At 39.7% G+C, this 20569-nt stretch overlaps 1 protein-coding gene across 4 annotated transcripts in view; it reads left to right on the top strand.

The window, feature by feature from the left end:
- The window catches only part of MYO9B (myosin IXB), a 76155-nt gene that overhangs the window by 17481 nt on the left and 38105 nt on the right, over positions 1-20569 (top strand). For all 4 annotated transcript variants that reach the window (XM_077805440.1, XM_077805438.1, XM_077805439.1 and 1 more), the window contains 3 exons: positions 14781-14875; positions 18474-18536; positions 19725-19824. In XM_077805440.1, coding sequence (XP_077661566.1) covers positions 14781-14875; positions 18474-18536; positions 19725-19824 — 258 coding nt within the window. The remainder of the gene's footprint in view (positions 1-14780; positions 14876-18473; positions 18537-19724; positions 19825-20569) is intronic.

The following is a 20569-nucleotide window of genomic DNA, read 5'->3' as shown; positions in this document are numbered from 1 at the left end:
TCAGAAACAGAGCTTTCAAAGGGCATTTCCGCATTCCTACAGCCAATTCCAAACAATGACAAGAGTGGCCACTTGACTTAAGGGGATTATGGGATGTTTCCGGAGGCTGATCAGAGCGCAGGAAAGCAACACCTCGTTCACACTGGTGCCGCGGCGCTCCAGAGAGGGCACAGCAAACGTTATTCCACTCGCCAAGGTGGAGTACCAGCAACGCTGTAGCCGTGGAGTCAGAGCGCTCTATGTGCCTTGCCAGTGTGGATGGGTAGCGAGCTAGTGGGCCCGGGGCTCCTTTATTGCGCTGTAACTCGCAAGTGTAGCCAAGCCCTTAGAAATTGATACACCTAACATGGAAGTCTGAATCATAAAGAACCACTCCTAGCTAAAAATATGAGTAAAGATTGAAACCTAAACTTGGGAATTTTCTAAATAAACCTTCACATAAAGAAGACATTTCAACATATACCATCTAAAATTTAGGATTTGATAGTTTCTTTTTATGAGTATTTCAGTCAGAACTTTCTCATGCTTTAAGGGTCTTTGTCCATCACACATTAATTCAACCTAAACTCCTATCTGGGGCTGTACTTTTGAAAATCCCTTTGTTTGCTTCTTAATAAAAGTAACAAAATGCAGTACAGCTGTATTCCAAAATGTCTTGCGGAGCTGAGCACAAGTTTGTATGAAGGGTGCTACTTATCAGCTTGAAACTAAAAAGGAGGAAATAAAGCATTCATAGATGCATGAAAGTTAATAAGGCAGTACAATCCTGCATGTAGAGAAGTTATGGAGGCACCTGTGACTCTAACCAAGAAATATGAGTAGGGTTATGTCTGCATATGGGTTAGGACCTATAATTCTCCAAGAGTTCAGCTTGAGTATCAGTGGGAGCAGTGAAGGTTTGAAGTATAGACAACTCACATTTTTACAGTAGGGTTAGATAACACAGTAATAACTGTTCAACTCATGTCTGCGCTACTGCCTCCATTATTATCACAGTTGGAGCTGATGAAGTGGAGAATTATGGGTCCCAGTTTTCTTAGGGTAGATGTCCTCTTAGTGGAAATTCCGATTCTGTTAAGTGATGATGAATACTTAAGTCAGTTGTGAGTTTAATAGGAGAATGCAATGAAAACTTTGTAGCAAACGTTCTGTCTTACAGAAACTGAATTGTTCACAACCAAAATGTCCTGTTTCAGAGTTGGTGATTTGGCTACAGTGAGAGTCACTTGGGCTTTTCATTTAATAGAACCAAGCACAACAAGGAATCTTCCTTTGAAAATGAGTTTTCCTGAGGACTTTTGGGGCAGAAGAATACTTTGAAATGTGTTTTAGTCATTTGGCAATACTCTATTTCGTTTTTGCTTTATATTTTGAGTCCTCCTGAAATGTGAAAGACTTAACGTTATTGAAGTCTGCTTGATTGCAGTAAGTCTATAAGAGCCTTTAGGTATTGGCTTAGAACTTCCCCCATTTTTGGTGACCTCTTATTTTAGTGATACCTGGTTGCCAGGCATCTGCTAATGGGCTGACCTTTTCATAGAGTTCAAGTGAGTCATAACATTTCTAATATAACGTAAAAAAGGTGAATGGCGGCATAGTACTGGCAAGTTGTGTTTGTAATTAAAAAAAAAATCATATATTTTAAGAATAGCCTGTCAGGAAACCTGAAACTGCATGTTCTTTGCTATGTGAAGACTAGTTAGCCAAAGCTGGTAGCTCAGCTTTCCTCAAATTAGTGGAAAGTGTTGAATCATCTAATCATTTGCTCAGAATAACCAGACTCTGGAAAAAATTATAACCACAACTACACCTTGCCATGGGATTAATTTAAATGCTTCTTGAAATTACCTTCTCCAACTTCTGAGACATTAGATCTGCCAAAATGATTCATAGATGTCCTAGTTAACTATGAAAGATATTGTATATCAAATAAATCAAAAGAAGAATCAGTCCTGGATTAATATAGACTTAGCGCATAAAAGATCATGGATCTTGGAAAACTAAGGTGGTCAGAAAATAGACTGCTGTTGCTTATACTTCTGCAACGCTTGACCAAAGGAAATACAGCTTGGGTCACTCTCTGGCATTCTGACTTCATGCATAATTTTAGCAAGGTCTTTTTTCTGCTACAGATGATAATAGTATAGCAATCACATGCAATATCATAATAGACATGAAAAGCATCTCTTGTTACGCTGTAGCTTCCACATGTGTCTGTTTATGTATGGGAAATTGTCAGGTGCCACAATGGAACATTCTAATAACATCTCTAACAGTAACATCCCTGGGACGGGTATTTTGTTGAATTTCCAGCTTCCAAGATGTAATTTTTAAAAGCTGTTTAAAGACTGCAAGGGGACCAACTGAACATTCAGGATATAGTAGCTATGTTAGTAATAGCTGCTAGAGAGGAAAAGCTATTCAACTGGAGTGTTTAGTGCTAAAAAATGTAGCCAGCAAGCTGCTGAATAAACTAGGAAGTAGTTTGGGGGCTAATTGAAAGCTTTTTCTGCTTAACTCACTTTCTCCCTCTTCATAACTCCGTCTTGAGCTCTGAGAATAGTTTTCTGTTGGTGGCATTTGCCCCTCTTTTCTGGGACAGAACTCACCTGACTCTGCAACTTGCAGGCAGCTTTGCCTAGGTAGCTTTTTTGGAGTTTTCCTGCCAGCTCCTGATCTAGAAAAATAGATTGTGAAGACTATTCATTTTCTGTGGAAGACAAAACTGTAAAAGTGACCTAATCTAACAGAATTCCTCAGGGAGAAAAAACAGACTGAAATATTTTCCTCCTAATTAAGTGATTTGCCACTGCACTTCCCTTGTTAATATATAAATGCTAATAAAACACTGTAGTTAAAATAAACTATTACTTTTTTGGACTGCAATAACACACTGATTTCAGCATATTTGTATTAGGAGATTATGGACTATTTATCATCCAAAGTGCTTTTTCCTTCCCCTCCCCACTCTCAAATTGGTGAGTACATGTGTGAAGATCATTTTAAAACTGTTTTGTGCTAATCTGCAAGACACTGGTTTGAAGGCAAACTTAAGAATTCCCAACCTTTAGACTGGATATGGCCCACTGTCTAACTGATGAATCACCAGTGTCTGACGTGTTACGGGGATCCACCGAGCAGTGGTAGTTGATACCTTTGGGAGTCACTTTTTCTTTCTTTCTTTCTAACAAAGGAGGGAATGAAAAAGAGGTAAAAGATGGTACAGCAATCATGGTTCATCTTAAAAAAATTTCTTTTTCAAGTTATGTAAATGCGAAAAGAGAGTTAAGAAACGAAACTGTTGCTGTTTTAACTATAGAGTGGTTGTTACAGGTGTCCTTATTGATACACTAGAACAGTATAGGGAATCTGCAACAAATGGCAGGGACATGTTTTGGGTGGGTGCCAGAGGATGGATAGGAGCGTAAAGTTAGGCTGGCTCTGTTTTCCTCTGCACAATTTAAACAATTTAATCTTTAAAGTGTAATCTCTTACTGAAGTGGAGGATTGCCTTCTGGTATGGGCAGTGCTTAGGAAAACTAAACTATGGCTGGGCATAGGGTTTAGAAATTTTTATATGGACTAAGTTATAAGAACATAAGAGCTGCCATACTAGGTCAGACCATGGTCCATCTTGCCCAGTATCCTGTCTCTGACTGTGGCCCATACCAGAGTTTCAGAGAGAGTGTACAGAAGAGGGCTATTATGGAGTGATCTATCCCTATCTCCCTCTGAAGGAATTAACATCTCCTGGGAGCTTTTTGGAAGGACAAAGTTTGGGTTGGTTAAACTTTGGCACTAGTCCTGTAGAAACTTATGTTCCAGGCTTATTCCACATGATTGGGAAGGCTTTACTTCACTACATAGTTTTGGAACGCTCCAAGAATTCTGTATGGTCACTTTGTCAAGGAAAAATGCGAAGTATTGAATCTATTTAAAAGACACACAGAATATGTGTTAGAGATTTTGTAAGATTGGTAAAAAGATAAATACTGGCCTTCTAAAGTGCTGATAAACTTCACTGGCAGTAGTTTCCAAATAAGAGCCATTCTTGGCAAAGCCACTTGCATAATTTGGGAGTGGTAGAAATTCATTGTAAATGTCTACTTTTGAAAGACTCAGCTAAAAATCCAGCCAGCTTCTGAAACCAAATATTGGTACATGTGAATATCTTGGATTCATTACAGCAATGGCCTTCCTAATCCACTGAAATAATAAAGCATGGTGCCTCTGAAGTGGAAGATGGTAGCACAGACTGTGGAATAGATTGGGGTACCTCTTCAGTTGTGGAACAATTTTGATTCTTGTCTTAGTTTGATTTGACAGGAGGATTCCAGGTTACTCAAGGATATTATAGAGATGATAGGTGAAATAAAAACAGCACTAAGTACTCTTCTGCCATTTGGATAATGTATTCCTGGAGGCGTCTTCATGAAACTTAATTCTCTTCAAAGGGTGGTTCCAAATAAGAGTGGCCCAAGCTATTAATACTGCCTGTTAGTGTTTCTCTTGTAAGCCGCATTCCTTAATAAATAAGAAATTGCTAAAAATGAATTAATATGACAGCAGAACCCCAAAGGTAGAAAAAGTGAGGCTTTCCCAGAGCCCAGCCAATTCATGCTAGGGAGAAGCTGCTAAACTTAGTTATGGAAAGTAAAGTTCTCAATTTGCTAACCCGCTAGAAATGGAAAACAGAGTAAAACAGTTTGAGCTTGCTGCCAGCCCTCAGTTTCCTGTATTACAGATCTGCTGAGCCTGTGATGTTGGTATGAGGTGGGCCAAGTCTAAGTGGTACTTCAGCTCTGGTTTTCATTCACATTTGCCACAAAAGCCTGCATAATATATTTAGTGGGTGTAGACTATGTTCTATTTAAAGTAAATGCTGTTCTGAGGACATACGCTTTATAAAATGATCATAGTCACAAAAGGCATGGCAGTTCCCTTTTTTTATTCACTTAAACCTTAGTATCTTCTAGTTACATGATGTCAAATGTGGCCTGACATGTTGGGGTTTTTAGCCTACTGATAAAATACTTCTTTGCTCTTAAGTGTACTCACCACATGGCTTGTCCAGAGTTCCCCAGACATTCAGACACCATGCACTGGTTGTGTCATTAGCCTTTACAGACCAAGACTGCACTATTCTCTCTAGTTAAGAACATAATGGCTGTGCTGGGTCCGACTGACAGTGGCTAGTGTCAGCTGCTTCAGAGGGAATGAACAGAACAGGGCAACTTATCAAGAGATCCATCCCTTGTCGTTCAGACCCAGATTCTGGCAGTCAGAGGCTTAGGGATACCCAGAGCACAGGGTTGCATCCCTGACCATTTTGGCTAATAGCCAGTGGTGGACCTATCCTCCATGAACTCATCTGATTTGTAATTTGAACCCAGTTATAGTTTTGGCCTTCAACATCCCGTTGCAACAAGTCCCACAGGTTGACTGTACATTGTGTGAAGTAGTACTTCTTTATATTTAATACCTTGATTGTCCATTGGCCCCACTGATTGTTTGGCAGGCATCCTCCTTCTGATGTACTTAAAAAAAACAAAACCCTGGTGTTAGTTTGTGTCTTTTGCTAGTTGCTCTTCATATTCTTTTTTGGGCTGCCTAATTATCCTTTTATACTCAACTTGCCTGAGTTTGTTCCTTTCTATTTTCCTCAGTAGGATTCAACTTCCAATTTTTAAATGATGTCTTTTTCTCTCTAACTGCCTCTTTTACTCTGCTATTTAGCCATGGTGGCATATTTTTGGTCATCTTACTTTTTTTTCTTCTTCAATGGGGGGGGGTGGGTATAAAATGGGTTAAGCCTCTAATTATGGTGGTTTTTTTTAGTTTCCATGCAACTTGTAGGCATTTCACTCCTGTGACTGTTCCCTCTACAGAATTTCACTTAACTAATCTCCTGGGTGGGGTTTTTTTTTTTTGGTTCCCCTTTTTGAGTTAAATGGTGCCATAGTGGGTTTCTTTGGTATTCTCCTCACCCCCACACAAGGATGTTAAATTTAATTACATTTAAGTCACTATTACTGAGCGGTTCAGTTATACTCGCCTCTTGGACCACATGCTATGTACTTTGTACTAAATCAGGAATTGCCTCTCCCCTTGTGGATTCCTGGACTAGCTGCTCCAAGAAGTGGTCATTAATGATATCTAGAAATTATATCTCTGCATCCTCCCTGAGGTGACATGTTCCCAATCAATATGAGGCTAATGGAAATCCCCCATTATGATTTGGTTTTATGTTTTCTGTAGTCTCTCTAATCTCCCTGAGGATTTCAGAATTACTGTCATCATAGAAGTGTAGGACTGGAAGGGACCTTGAGAGGTCATCTACGCTAATCCCCTGCACTCAAGCCAGGACTAAGTAATAACTAGACCATTCCTGATAAATGTTTGTCTAACCTCTTAAAAACCTCCAGTGACGGAGATTCCACAACCTCCCTAGGCAATTTATTCCGGTGCTTAACTACCCTGACAGGCAGTTTTTCCTAATGTCCAACCTAAACCTCCCTTGCTGCAATTTAAGCCCACTGCTTCTTGTACTGTCCTCAGGGGTTAACTAGAACAATTTTTCTCCCTTCTCCTTGTAACAACCTTTTATGTACTTGAAGACTGTAATCATGTTTCCTCCTTCCCCTCTCCCATCTTCTCTATTCCAGACTAAGCAAACCCAGTTTTTTCAATCTTTCCTCATGGGTCATGTTTTCTAGACCTTTAATCATTTTTTGTTGCTCTCTTCTGGACTTTCTCCAATTTGTCCTCATCTTTCCTGAAATGTGGCACCCAGAACTGGACACAATACTCCAGTTGAGCCCTTATCAGCGCAGAGTAGAGCGGAAGAATTACTTCTTATGTCTTGCTTACAACATTCTTGATAATACATCCCAGAATGATGTTTGCTTGTTTTTTTGTTTGTTTGTTTGTTTTTTGTTTTGTTTTTTGTTGTTTTTGTTTGTTTGTTTTTTTTGCAACAGTGTTACACTGTTGACTCATATTTAGCTTGTGATCCACTATGATCCCTAGTTTGCTCTACCCCAGTATTCTTTCCTTGGCAGTCATTTCCCATTTTGCATGTGTGCAACCGATTGTTTCTTCCTCAGTGGAGTACTTTGCATTTGTCCCTATTGAATTTCATCCTGTTTACTTCAGATGATTTCTTCAGTTTGTCCAGATCATTTTGAATTTTAATCCTATCCTCCAAAGCATTTGCAACCCCTCCCAGCTTTTTATCATTCGCAAACTCTGTAAGTATACTCTCTATGCCATTATCTAAATCAGTGATGAAAATATTGGACAGAACTGGACCCAGGACCGAGACCTGCAGTACCCCACTCAATATGCGCTTCCAGCTTGACAGCGAACCTCTGTTAACTACTCTCTGGAAAGGGTTTTACAACCACTGAATCCACCTTGTAGTAGCTCCACCTAGGTTGTGTTTCCCTAGTTTACGAGAAGGTCATGACCATCCTGGTCAGGTTGTCAGTAGTGTATTATTATTGCTATACTCAGAAATTCCATGCTTGAATAGTGTATCTGTAAAGGGTTTATGATACAGTTTCATTCATTTAAGACTTTTTAATATATTTGACTCTGTGCTTTTTTTTTTTTTTTTTTTACATATAGTGCCACTACACTACTAGTGCAATCTGCTCTGTCGTTCCCATCTATTTTTCCCCCTGGTATTACTGTGTCCCAGTGATTCTCATTGTTACACACGGTTTCTGTGATGTTTGTTAGATCAATATCTTCATTTAATGCCAGGCACTGCAGTTCACCCACCTTAATATTTAGACTTCTTGCTTTTGTATACAAGCACTTATAAAATTTGTCAATATTTAGTTGTCTGTGTGATGCAATTGGATAGGACTCTTTATTTTATTTGACTCTTTCTCTTCAGTTTCTAACTATGCTTTGGCAACTTCTGTCCCCTCCTCTTTACTAGGATATAGAGTATCCCCATTAATAAATCCTCCCCTGAGGGATGTCTCTGTCCAAACCATGTGCTCCTATGCTCCTGCCAGCTTTCCCTCAGCCCTTAGCTTAAAAACTCTTCTACACTGTTTTTAATTTTACATGCCAGCGATCTTGTTCCATTTTGGTGTAGGTGGAGCTCATCCTTCCTGTATAGGCTCCTCCTGTCCTAAAACATTCTTCAGTTCCTAATAAACCTAAATCCCTCCTCCAAATGTCGTTGTCTCATGTACTCGGTGAGACCCTGCAGTTCTGCCTTTCTAACTGGCCTCGTGTGTGGAACTGGCAGCATTTCAGAGAACGCTACCATCGAGGTCCAGGACTTTAATCTGTTCCTTGGCAGCGTAAATTTGGCCTCCAGGAGCTATCTCCTTCTTTACCTATGCCATTGGTACCTACAAGTACCACGACCACCAGCTCCTCCCCAGCACTGTACATACATCTGTCTAGATATCTCAAGAGGTCCACAACCTTTGCACCCAGCAGGCCATTTTCCATGCAGTTCTCCTGGTCATTACAAAACCAAATATAGATATTTCTAATAATCAAATTTCACAGTACTTTTACCTGTCTCTTCCTAATAACTGGAGTCCCCTTCCCTGGAGAGGTATACTCAGTGTAAGATGATACCATGACATCATGTGGAAGGAGGGCCCCAACTACAGGATGGTTCCATCTTAATGTTATCCTGCCCTGAGACTTTCATCCTCCTCACCAGAGTGGTGGCTGTCAGATTGGGGGTGGGGCTGGTCTGTTGTCTCGGAAAGTCTCATGTATGTACCTCTCTGCATCCCTTAGCTCCTGCAGTTCACCCACCCTGGTCTCAAGAGCCCATACTTGGTCTCTGAGGGCCATAAGCTGCTTGCACCAAATGCACACACATGCCTTCAGCCCACAAGGTAGGTAATCAGACGTGCTGCATTCAGTGCAATAAAATGATACGCATTCTACCTCCCACCCTGCTGCTGGACTTCTGCCTGCACTGTTTTTACTCCTGCAGGGTCTTTTGTGTGTGTTTGGTCTTTGTGTGTGTGTGTGTTTTTTTGCCCTGTGTGTGAGGGAGTTATTAGCCTAAGTTTAGAGAATATTTTTAGGTATATCTAGCTCTCTTTCTCCCTCTCTTGCTTCTCCAGTTCACTCGCTTTTCTAGTTGCTTACTATCTGGCATTTTAAATGCTCGTTCTCCCTGAGTTAGACCCACTCTCTTGTTAAGGGATTCTAAAGGGATTAGGATAAAAGGATAGAGCTCCTTAGGAAACTATGCTAGGCTCAGCATACAGGCCCCCACCACTTCCCAACAGACCACATTATACATTTCTTTCAAGCAGGCACACAGCGGACAGCAAACTCACCCTAAAGGTCACCTAGTCACTTCTCCTTCACCTGGAGAACTTCCTCGCAAAACTCCCGTTTGCCACTCCTGTTTGCTAGTTGGGTGTGGATGTCTGTCAAGCACTGGATCCAACTATGGTGAGCTTGATTCACTGGGTTGCTTTATCTCCCAGAGTAAAGAAACTAGTTCATTCTTGATAGTAATTAATAAATATGCATAATCCCATAAAACTGGACAGTTCTATAATTAGAAATGGACACCGTGGACCTAATTCTGGCTTTGGTCCTTACATACGCAGGGGCTCCGAATGGAATTGTAGAACTGTTGTGATTCTCTGACTGTGGAGGTGTTTCTGCATGTTCCTCACCCCACCCCAAAATCTCTGTTTATCCTCTAGTTGTCTTCTCATAATTCTACATTTTGAGCTCTAGGCTTGCACTGTCTTTGTTTTATCTGTATGTGCAGTGCCTCACACAATGGGACCCTGACCAGGTTAAGGCCTCTAGGAGTTACCATATTGTAAATGTTGGGTTCACGAACCAGTGCTTTATGGCTATACACAATCCTCTCCCAATGCAGTCTTCAGTTGTGTCATAATATTTCTCACTTTTGTAGTTGTGGCCAATGATATCTTATTTATAAGGCAATCTGGGGACTCGGTGTGTTCCTTTGTGGTTCTACAAGTCCTCATTAAATGTGCTTTAATAGCCAACCACAATGTCTACTTTATGACTATCTAGGTTTCCTTTCTTGTTACTTTCACTTCAGGAGGGTTTTGTGAGCAGGGATTGTTTTCCTTTATAGACCCTTATTTTCAGTTACCTGGGGTCTGCACACAAACTTGCACTGAAATAATTAAATTGGCATTAATTCACACACCTTATTTCAGTGCGAGTCTGTATGGATACTTTTATTCCGAAAGAAGTGTGTCCACACACAGACTTGCACAGAAATAACTAAACCTGTGAATTAAAACTTATTTAGGCCTTGTCCACACACAAAATTGCACTATTTTAACTAAAGGTGTGATTTTTAAAAAAATTGACTTTGATAAATTGATGAAACTTTGTGTGTAGACCTTCTTAAATTAATTTAGACCTGGCTTAATTTGGTGTAGCTTGCACCTGTAAATCCTGTTAAAACATTGTTCAGCCTAGCTGGTTTTAAGAGGAAGATGTAACTTTTTGTTTTTAGTAACCTCACCAAATTATACAGTAAATAATGCTTAGTCCTGTTCTCTATGATATAGAGCACTATGACGTAAGGGGTAAAAAACATGCTGAAGTGGTATTTGCTTCTGATTTGGGTGCAAGGTCAAACATTACTCAGTATTTTGAAATTTTTAGCTATTTGGAATATGTAAAAGGGAGTAATGGGTGTAATTGACAATGAGACAAAACCAGTAAACACATTTCAAAGAGTATATAAAACAGATATATTTTACATCCTCTTTTGAGAATTTGCTATGTGCTTAGACTAAATACCAGAGGTGAGGTCATCTGAGCCATTGGATAGTTTTTTAAATCATATGCATTGCTTGCATGAGTAATAAGTAAAAAGTCTTTTAGCAAACAAGGCTTATGGGATTTCTTATTAATTAACTCCAGGATGTCTGCTTGCTTGTAAATAGATTATACTTGGGCAAACCTAGTACACTGTGGATTTTTTAGTAGGTGGCAAACTGACAGCCTTAAGACCAATTTTTTGCATGTAGTTGATTCTTTGCAGAGTAGGTCTACGAATCCTTTACAGGGGGTCTTCCCTCGTTTGCAGTTTGGTGAGGTTTAATACTGCTGATTTTTTTTTTTTTTTTTTTTTACTCTAAATGAGAGGTAATTGGTGACATTCTCTTGCAAGCCATAGCTAAGCCAATACCTGGTGGAGAGGGGCAGATTTAACTTCTTGTGTCATGGATTGTTCATTGTTCTGATGTCACAGGAATTCCTATTTATGGATTGGCATCAGTTCCATTAACTATAAAGTTGATTAATCAACCAGGGTTTTCTGAATATACCAGACATATCCAAAATGAGTTATCTGCGTGTTCCCTCAGAGATCCATGCCTGTGAGTGGAGTAAAATCAAAGAGATAACATTGAGAATTACTTGTTAGGTGGTAGTTACAAGAATACATTAAGGAATGCTGGTGATATAACAAAAGCAAAGCAGTAATCAAATCCATAGCTAATGCGCAGTATCCTAGTCGCTGGTGTGTAATATGAAATGTACAAGGATGTAAACATTCATTGACTGCAATCCTGAAAATGTGTCCTTGAACATGTGTGTTCAAGTGCCTTACAGTGTGTTCTCAGAAAGCTAGCAGAAAACCATAGAAATCTTCTCAGAAGAGACTGTTTCAGGGATCTGTGCTGAAGTGTGGGACAGTGCAACTGCAACAGTATAGTGTACTCTAGTACAAGTATGGATTCCAATGAGAACTGCAAACGAAACAGCGTGATTAGCGTTGATGCAATGCGCCACTATTGATGCTTACGCCATAACTGTCCCAATGGTTTGTTTATGGCTGTCATTTTCAGGGTGCTGTCATACATGGCTTTTCGGTGAAATCATTCCATGGATTTGTTGTATTAGGAAACAAATTTCATCTGGGAATTCATAACTGATGCTGCTTGAAGTTTGCATGAGAAATGCTTGTGGCAGAACTTTCTGCAGATAAAATTCACACTTGGAGGTGTAATATTTTCTAAACTGCTGCCTTTCCACACTGACTGCACGAGGTCATTTCTGTGTGCATTTTAATCAAGTGACAAGATCCCCTTAAATATACCTCCGCTATAATACCTTTGGTTTGATTTTTGTCTTGACTTCTGGCTATTTTTAAGAAATGTATAAAGGATCTTTATTAAGATTTAATACAAAATGATAAACATTTTAAAAAGTCACAATTAAATGTTAGAGATATGGCAACATTAAACAGTTTTCAGTGCTGTCTATTAAGTCGCAGCAAGTGTTCCTGTTAAGAATTCCCAACTTACAACTTTAAGTATAGGATAACAGAGGTTTCAGTAATGATTTCTTCCTGTGCTGGGGCTGTTGGTATCTTCAGATTTGGTGCACTCCATTAAAACACAGAAACACATCCTTCTTCTTCAAGTGATGGTCCCTAGTTTATTCCACTTGTGTGGAATACGGATAGGGATCACACATCTTGAAGAACCTCCAGTTACAGTATGTAACCTCCTATTTTTTTGGCAGACTATGCATCCCAGAGCCATCATAACCTGAATAATCATGAAATCCATGGGCACTTCTAGGGTATAGATTCCACAGAGAGACTGCCTGGCACGGAATGCATCTTAAAGTCTTAACATTGTGTGGCAGTTACAACAGAAGGGAGTCAATACCTTCCAACTCTTGGAGACAAAACCTAGCAGATTCCTTTTTAAATAAATGTGTGGTCATTTACATTAATTTGCATAAAGTACATATATTTGTAAATACATATTGCCTATTTATCCTAATTACCCACTCCACACATATGACACACCCTCTTTCACTTTATCCCAACTCATTACACATGCATTCCACAGACAAAATTCTTTCTGCATCTACTTCCTTTCAGTTGTGCAGCCTCTAGTTGTGCACCCACTCATCCACTACTTTTCATAGATATAGCCACTCATTCGGCTCTCAGATTCATCCATTCCATGTGCACCATATCTATTCCACACACCTTTCATACACATCCTTTCCACCTGCTCATTCCATATACACATTGCTCATCCCAGGAACCCCCACTCCAGAAAGCTCATCTCCAAATGACCATCCCTAGCTTCCTGCTCTCAGCTACTCCTAAATTAACCCTTTGGCTCTTCCACCAGGCTACTGTAGGAGGGCTGCCAGTCAGGAGTTTTCCGTAGAGTCCAGTGAGAGGGATGAAACCCCGTGAAGTGTATGGCAGAAAATTAATTGAAGGCAGGCTGGTATTCTCACATTTTATATCTTAACTCCCCTGAGGCTAAAGGCAATAAAATTGCTGCTGAAATATTTCAAACTGAAAGTCTGGCTATCAAGGTCAAGTAAATGTGCTGCTGTCTGGTCCATAAACTGGCCCACAGAGGGAAGGTTGTTCAAATAGTTTTAGGCCAAAATTGATCTATAATCTGTAACAGCAATACAGGCAGAGCTTGAGTAGGTGGGTTAATGACATTTAAATTGGAACCCTGCGGATGGGGCATGCCAAGCTGAACAGACATGTCATTGTGTCAAACTGTGGGTCAGGACCCCAGAGTGGGTTGTGACCCTGTTTTAATGGGGTCATCAGGGCTGGCTTAGACTTGCTCGGTCCCATGGCTGAAGCCTGAGCCCCAGGGCCGAAGCCCAAGAGCTTCAGCCCTGGGTGGCAGGGCTCAGGTTACAGGCCTCTTGTCTGGGGCTGAAGCCCTTGGGCTTCATCTTCCCCCGCCCAGGGCCGTGGGGCTTGAGCAGGTTCAGGCTTCGGTCCCCCCATCTGGGGTCATGTAATAATTTTGGGTCTCAGAAGGGGGTTGTGGTGCAGTGAAGTTTGAGAACTCCTGTGTTAGAGGCATTGGAGGTAGAGATCTGCTGTCTTTAGTGTCATGGCTACAGTATTTGTTGTTCCTCTTCCATCCTTCTCTGACTCTGGGGAAAGTTATTCATTAAAGTGAGAAAAGAGGAAACAAATTCTAGCAGCTAATTATTGTTTCTCTGGAGAGAGATTTTAGACTGTCAGACTGAAATCTACTCCTGAAAGCTGCTAATGCAAGTCTCTTCATGACAAATACTAATGAACCTAAAATTCACTCATTAGTTGAAAAAATGTTGAAAGGACCAGTTCACTCTGAGAGCAATTCCAAGATGAATTTCTGCTAACAAAAGCCATATCTGTGAACTTCCATTTTTTCATACAAGATTAGTTTGATTAACCCTCAGAATTCAAATAGACTAACTTTGCAAAACAGACTTTTGCTTTGTCTTTAAAGAGAAAATATGAAATTAATTTTATATTACTTTGTAACATAGAGGGTGGGATTCATTTTTGGAAACAGGAAGCTTGCTCACTTTGTGGTTTTGACTACGGAGAGGTACTTCCTTGGTAGTTGAAGCTTTCTTCCCCTATACAAGATCCTTCTCTAAGGTCATACTTGCTTTCTAATGAATTCAGGCTGTTTTAACTGTGGTTTCCTTTGTTAAGCTTTTTTTAATCTTGGCTGTTCGTGTTCTATATTAAAGTAATTTCTAATAAATTTAAGTGTCGCCTTTCTCAAATCCTGAAATATCGTCTGAGCAAAATGTACTGATATATAACAAATAAGAAAGGAGTCTTAGCAACTGTTCATTCTTATAGCACATGCATCTTGCTCTTTCATTAGGATTTTGGGTGTTTAGTGCCAACCAGTAGTTGGATAAACAATGAACAGTGGAAGCTATGTACCAGCTTACTCTGTTTCACTGATGAAAATATAGACTCACCCTGTTCTTTGTTACAGGCTTTCGGAAATGCAAAAACAGCACATAACAACAACTCCAGTCGTTTTGGAAAATTCATTCAAGTCAACTATTTGGAGAATGGTATTGTCCGAGGGTAAGTATGGCATGAAGTTCTTTCCGGAGATAAACTGTATGTTCTTAAAGTTTTTTGTGCAGACTTGATAGAGTCTGAAATAGCTTTTCATTTAAGCATTCCACATATGTGAATGATCTGTTTCTGTGGGTGGTGATTTCAAAGATACATAACTTCATTTTGTTTGGATTTTTCATAGCCCACGTAAAAACAATACCTAGTACTTTTCCTCAGTAGGTCAGAGGTCAGTATCCATCTCATCCCCAGTTTGCTGAGGTGCACACAGAGGAAGTGGCTTGCCCAAGCTTACCCAGTATGCTACTGGCAGAGCTGGAAGTAGGGCCAGATGTGCTGAGTCAGTCCAGTGCTCTGTCTGCTAGGCCACATTGGTCAAGATAATTAATTTCATTTGAATATATCCCTACAGAGCCATCTTTTTAATAAGAGTTTAAATTAGTAATACAATTAACAATGTAATTAATACAAGTTAAGATTTTGTCCAAACAACAAAGGAAAAGAAGCAGAGGCAAAAAGGGATCCTCTTAAAAAAAAAAGAAAAGGAAGTTAAATCCTATTGAGGAAAATAGAAAGGAGCATAAACTCTGGCAAGTGAACTGTAAAAATATAATTAGGAAGGCCAAAAAAGAATTTGACGAATGGTAGCCAAAGATTCAAAAAGTAACAGCAAAAATTTTTTTAAGTACATCAGAAATAGCCTGCTAGACAACCAGTGGGGATGATTGAGATGCTAAAGGAGCACATAAGGAAGATGAGGCTATTGCGGAGAAACTAAATGTATTATTTGCATCAGTCTTCATGGATGAGCATGTGAGGGAGATTCCCACACCTGAGCCATTTTTTTAAGGTGACTAATCTGAGGAACTATCCCAGATTGAGGTATTATTAGAGGAGGTTTTAGAGCAAATTGATCAATTTAACATCAGTAAGTCACCAGGACCAGATGGTATTCATCCAAGAATTCTGAAGGAACCCAAATGTGAAATTGCAGAACTATTAACTGTGGTATGTAACCTATCACTTAAATCAGCTTCTGTACCAGATGACTGGTAGATAGTTAATGTGATGTCAATATTTTTAAAAGGCTCCAGAGGCGATCCCAGCAATTACAGGCCGGTAAGCTTAACTTCAGTACTGGGCAAACTGGTTAAAACGATGGTAAAGAATAGAACTGTCAGACACATAGATGAACATGATTTGTTGGGGAAGAGTCAACATGTTTTTGTAAAAGGAAATCGTGCCTCACCAAATCTTTGAGGGGGTCAACAAGCGTGTGAACAAGAGTGATACAGTGGAGAGAGTATACGTAGATTTTCAGAAAGCATTTGACAAGGGTCGCTCACCAAAGGCTCTTAAGCAAAGTAAGCTGTCATGGGATAAGAGATCCATGGTCCTCTCATGGATCAGTAACTCGTTAAAATTGGAAAAGGTACAGAAAAGGGCAACAAAGATGATTAGGAGTATGGAACAGCTTCCATATGAGGAGAGATTAGTAAGAGTGGAACTCTTCAGCTTGGAAAAGAGACAACTAGGGGGGAATATGATAGAGGTCTATAAAATTATGACTGGTGTGGAGAAAGTAAGTAAGGAAGTGTTGTTTACTCCTCATAACACAAGAACTAGGGGTCACCAAATTAAATTAATAGGCACAGTCAACCTGCAGAACTCATGGCTAGGGGATGTTGTGAAGGCCCAGACTACAACAGGGTTAAAAAAAAGAACTAGATAGTCATTGATGGATCTGTCCTCCATGAAGTTATTAGCCAGGATAGCAGGAATGCAAAACCATGCTCTGCAGTATCCCTGTCCTCTGTTTGCCAGAAGCTGGGAATGGGGAACGGGATGGATCACTTGATGATTACCTGTCCTGTTCATTCCCTGTGAAACACCTGCCATTGGCCACTGTCAGAAGACAGGATACTGGGCTAGATGGACCGTTGGTCTGACCCACTGTGGCAGTTCTTAAGATTGTCACTGTATATTTAATTTCCTGCTAAACGGTGGCTGTTCCATTGTCCTCTCCATGTTGTAATTTAAAATAGTTTCAAATCTACTATTTGAAGAGAGTTTGGGGAGAAGTGAAATAGAAGTGAGGAAGTTCTTGTTTTTTTTAGAGAAGTCACACACCAGTTGAAAGACAGGTGCAGAAGAAAATGACACTAAACAAGGTAGTTAAAACTATGTACACATGCATTAGCTATTACTTGGGCTTAATGTAGCTGAAGAGGAGTGGAGAATTCAATGTGTGTTGGTAAAAAAAAAAAAAAATGTTCCCAAATGTAGGTTCATTTTAGCTGGGGCATCGTAGTTACAAAACGCATTAAAAAAATCAATATGATAGTGTCTAAATAGAACTTGAACTCTGCAATAGGCATTAAATGTTGCAGGTTCTTCTTTAGGAGTGCTCCGATCCAAAAGTGGAGTAACTTTATATCAGTTGTACGAAGTGATTAAAGGTTATTTACTACAGCAACAATTAGATGTTATACTGGATCTTTCATTACAAGTAATAGGTTTTGTCCAATAATTGCCTCCTATATGATGTCTTTGCACTTAATTATCCATCTAATGTCATACGCTGAAATCTGTTTCTGTCTTGGTGTGTAAACTTTGTAGTATGTATGCAGAATACATAGCAGCGTCACACCACACATTTCTGTAAACACATTAAGGTTCTGCTTTCATGAGGTGGAATGAGATAGCTTAGAACATTAAAAAGGAGTTCTGGTCTATGCCGCAAACCTGTCCGTGTTATTCCAGGTACTGAAATTGTAACAGTTAACTGTTGCTGGGGTTTCAATGCAATGTCCCATTGAAAAGTCTTATTTATATCATTGCTGTTTCTTAAGCTGTTCAGAGATGAACAACAAGCCTCCACTCTGTTTCAGTGCTTTGATTATTATTCTGGATAAATCTGGCATCTTTACAGATGAAGTCACCCCAACTCAGGAGATTGGTACCATGTGAATTCATTTGTTTTCTGTCTCCAGCATGAGAAAAGGCTACTTCAGCTCTGGCTTCATTCTTTGTCCATTTGTATCCCCTGTGGAAGAGTAGATTGTTCTGTTGCTTACTCGCCATACAGTTTCCAACATAGAGTTCCCTGCTTTCTGGCCTCCCTCTGTGGCTGGTGGGGTGGTCCAGTGTGGGCCAGCAAATTCAGGAAGTCTGGCAACAGTGTTTCTATTATATTCTCTCTGCATGTTGTGGCCTTTGCTTGAGTCCCTAAAGTGATAAGCAGCTCTAGTGGTAAAATCAAGTTGTGTACAGTATTTATGGTTTTACAGCAACAGTTAATCTTGGTTTAATGTTTTTCTATTCATATCTACCAAGATAAAGCACCAAAAAGATAAATGTTCCTCAGGGTAGCTGCCCATTTCAAGCATTCTCATTGTATCCTCTCAAAGCCAGCACAATATGACTGAGTTTTTTCGTCTCAGGCTAGCAGAGGTGACAACGAGGCCATTCTACCCTGAGCTCTAGGGCATATGAAATCTTCATAAACTCACTTGTAGCTAGTTGCTTTTTAGTGTCTAATATCCAGATGCTCTATTTGACTGTGTTGCCCCATTCATGTTTTATTTCTTTTGGGGGATTGCAGGGCTGTTGTTGAAAAATATCTGCTTGAAAAATCTCGCCTTGTCTCTCAGGAGAAGGATGAAAGGTAAGAGGAGATTCGTATTTTGTACTATCTGTTTGATTGTGTCTCCCACAATCAGTGATGTTCACCTTTCTAAGCACAGTTTTTTTTATATAAAAGAAATTCCACAATTGTCTAATTCTCCTGACAAGAGAGTAGATCACAATGAGAAGAGTTTGGGGTGAATTACTGGTTCATGTAGGCAGGTCATCGGCAGTTTGTGTAGCTGTCAAAAGGCTGGACTGCACCTGAATGAATACTGGCTAAATCTGTACTGATCAGTGCTCTCTAGAAATATACTCCTAGCATGATGGTTGCCAGTCCTGGTCAGATAACAAGGATTATTTAGAGTTATGAAAATAAATTTAGCTCAGTCATGTCATGGTGCCAGTATTTCTTAGAGCTAATAGACATTAAACGTTTTAAAGGTGACCCGCACAAAGTTGTTCACAAATTGGTTTGTTTGTTTTTTGGGTTTTTTTTTTTTTTTTTTTTGCTGCTATGACTTATATAGAAGTCCTGAAGGTTTTCCAGAGAACTTCTCTGCTTGTTTGGGGTTTATTTTACCTTAAATATCTGTAGTATCAAGCCTGGTTTTGGTGGAAGAACTGTCTCGGATCACTTGTGAGCTGTATGATAATGGGAGTGGGAGTACAAAGACCTTCTTTATCCAACATGTTAACTGGTAGTTGAAGTTAAAATGCTGTTTCTTGACACTAGTTTTCCAGACATCATAAAAACAAAAAGGACGCCAGCCCAGTTCTTTTCCCTTTGCAAGTCACCTTTAAGCACCTTCCCTTTGTGCACTCGGACACTGCTACATTCAAATGAATTTATGACAGTGGACCCAGAAGGAGGAAATACTTAAGCCATTTTGAGATTTCATATAAAGGTTTCTTCTTCTCGAACCAGTGCTGCTTATCTGGATGTACATTCTGGGAAAACAGATTATGCACTTCTACTTTTTCTAAGTAAATTCTCTACAATAGACGTACAATTCTTTATTTATTACTTTAATAATAAAGAACAAATGAGAGGATGAGTAATTTTCTTCCTTGGGATTTTTTTTCTAAACACAGTGTGTGTGTCACTAATGATATGTAATGTAGTAATTATGGCAAAGGTGCCTTTTTATCCATTTGGAATCATGTAAGGCTTAAAGAGAAACCAATATCATATCTTCATTAAGTAGAAATATGTTTCACTCTATAGGAACTACCATGTGTTTTATTATTTGTTACTTGGAGTCAGTGAGGAAGAACGTAAAGAATTTCACCTCAAGCAGCCTGAAGATTATTTCTACCTCAATCAGGTAAACGTTGGTACTCTGTGTGTAACTTCAGTGATGAAGATGCTGTGTCCCTCTTTGAGGTGTTGTAGTGATAAAGGACACCAGAGCAGAGAATATTTGTTTCCTCTTGTGTCCTGTGATGATTCTCTATCTAGAAACTAGTTCAAATGGCAAAGGTGGCTTTTTGACAAAACATTGCTTCTTAGCTATGCAGCAACATGAGCACCAACAGCACAAATCATGGTATGAACCACTCATTACTCTTCTCTCTGTGGATGAGATTTAACCCTCACCAAACTTGTCCATGCTTCAGTGGAATGCGTTGCCTAGGGAGGTGGTGGAATCTCCTTCCTTAGAAGTTTTTAAGGTCAGGCTTGACAAAGCCCTGGCTGGGATGATTTAATTGGGGATGGGTCCTGCTTTTGAGCAGGGGGTTGGACTAGATGACCTCCTGAGGTCCCTTCCAACCCTGATATTCTATGATTCTTTGTGGGCCCCGTATTAGAGATCTCGGCAGGTCCTAAAGACGAACCTGTGAGCACCATATTGACATGTCATAAAATTCCCTTTGTAGAACGATTTTAGAGATGTTCTCAGCCTCAATATCAGTAATTAGACTGCACTTTCCGTTTGAAGACTCAGGTGACTGTTGATTGTGCTTATAGCATCATTCAGCTGGAGAGTGGTTGGGGAAACAAGACGGAGTATGCATTTGAAGTAAGAGCTTAGTCTTGCAGTTGCTGTAAGAAAATTGAAGTAAACGAAA

This window comes from Eretmochelys imbricata, chromosome 25 (assembly GCF_965152235.1).
Source record: "Eretmochelys imbricata isolate rEreImb1 chromosome 25, rEreImb1.hap1, whole genome shotgun sequence".
Classification (NCBI taxonomy): domain Eukaryota; kingdom Metazoa; phylum Chordata; order Testudines; family Cheloniidae; genus Eretmochelys; species Eretmochelys imbricata.
The sequence above is the reverse complement of the archived record's forward strand: the minus strand, read 5'-3'. Positions and strand labels throughout refer to the sequence as shown.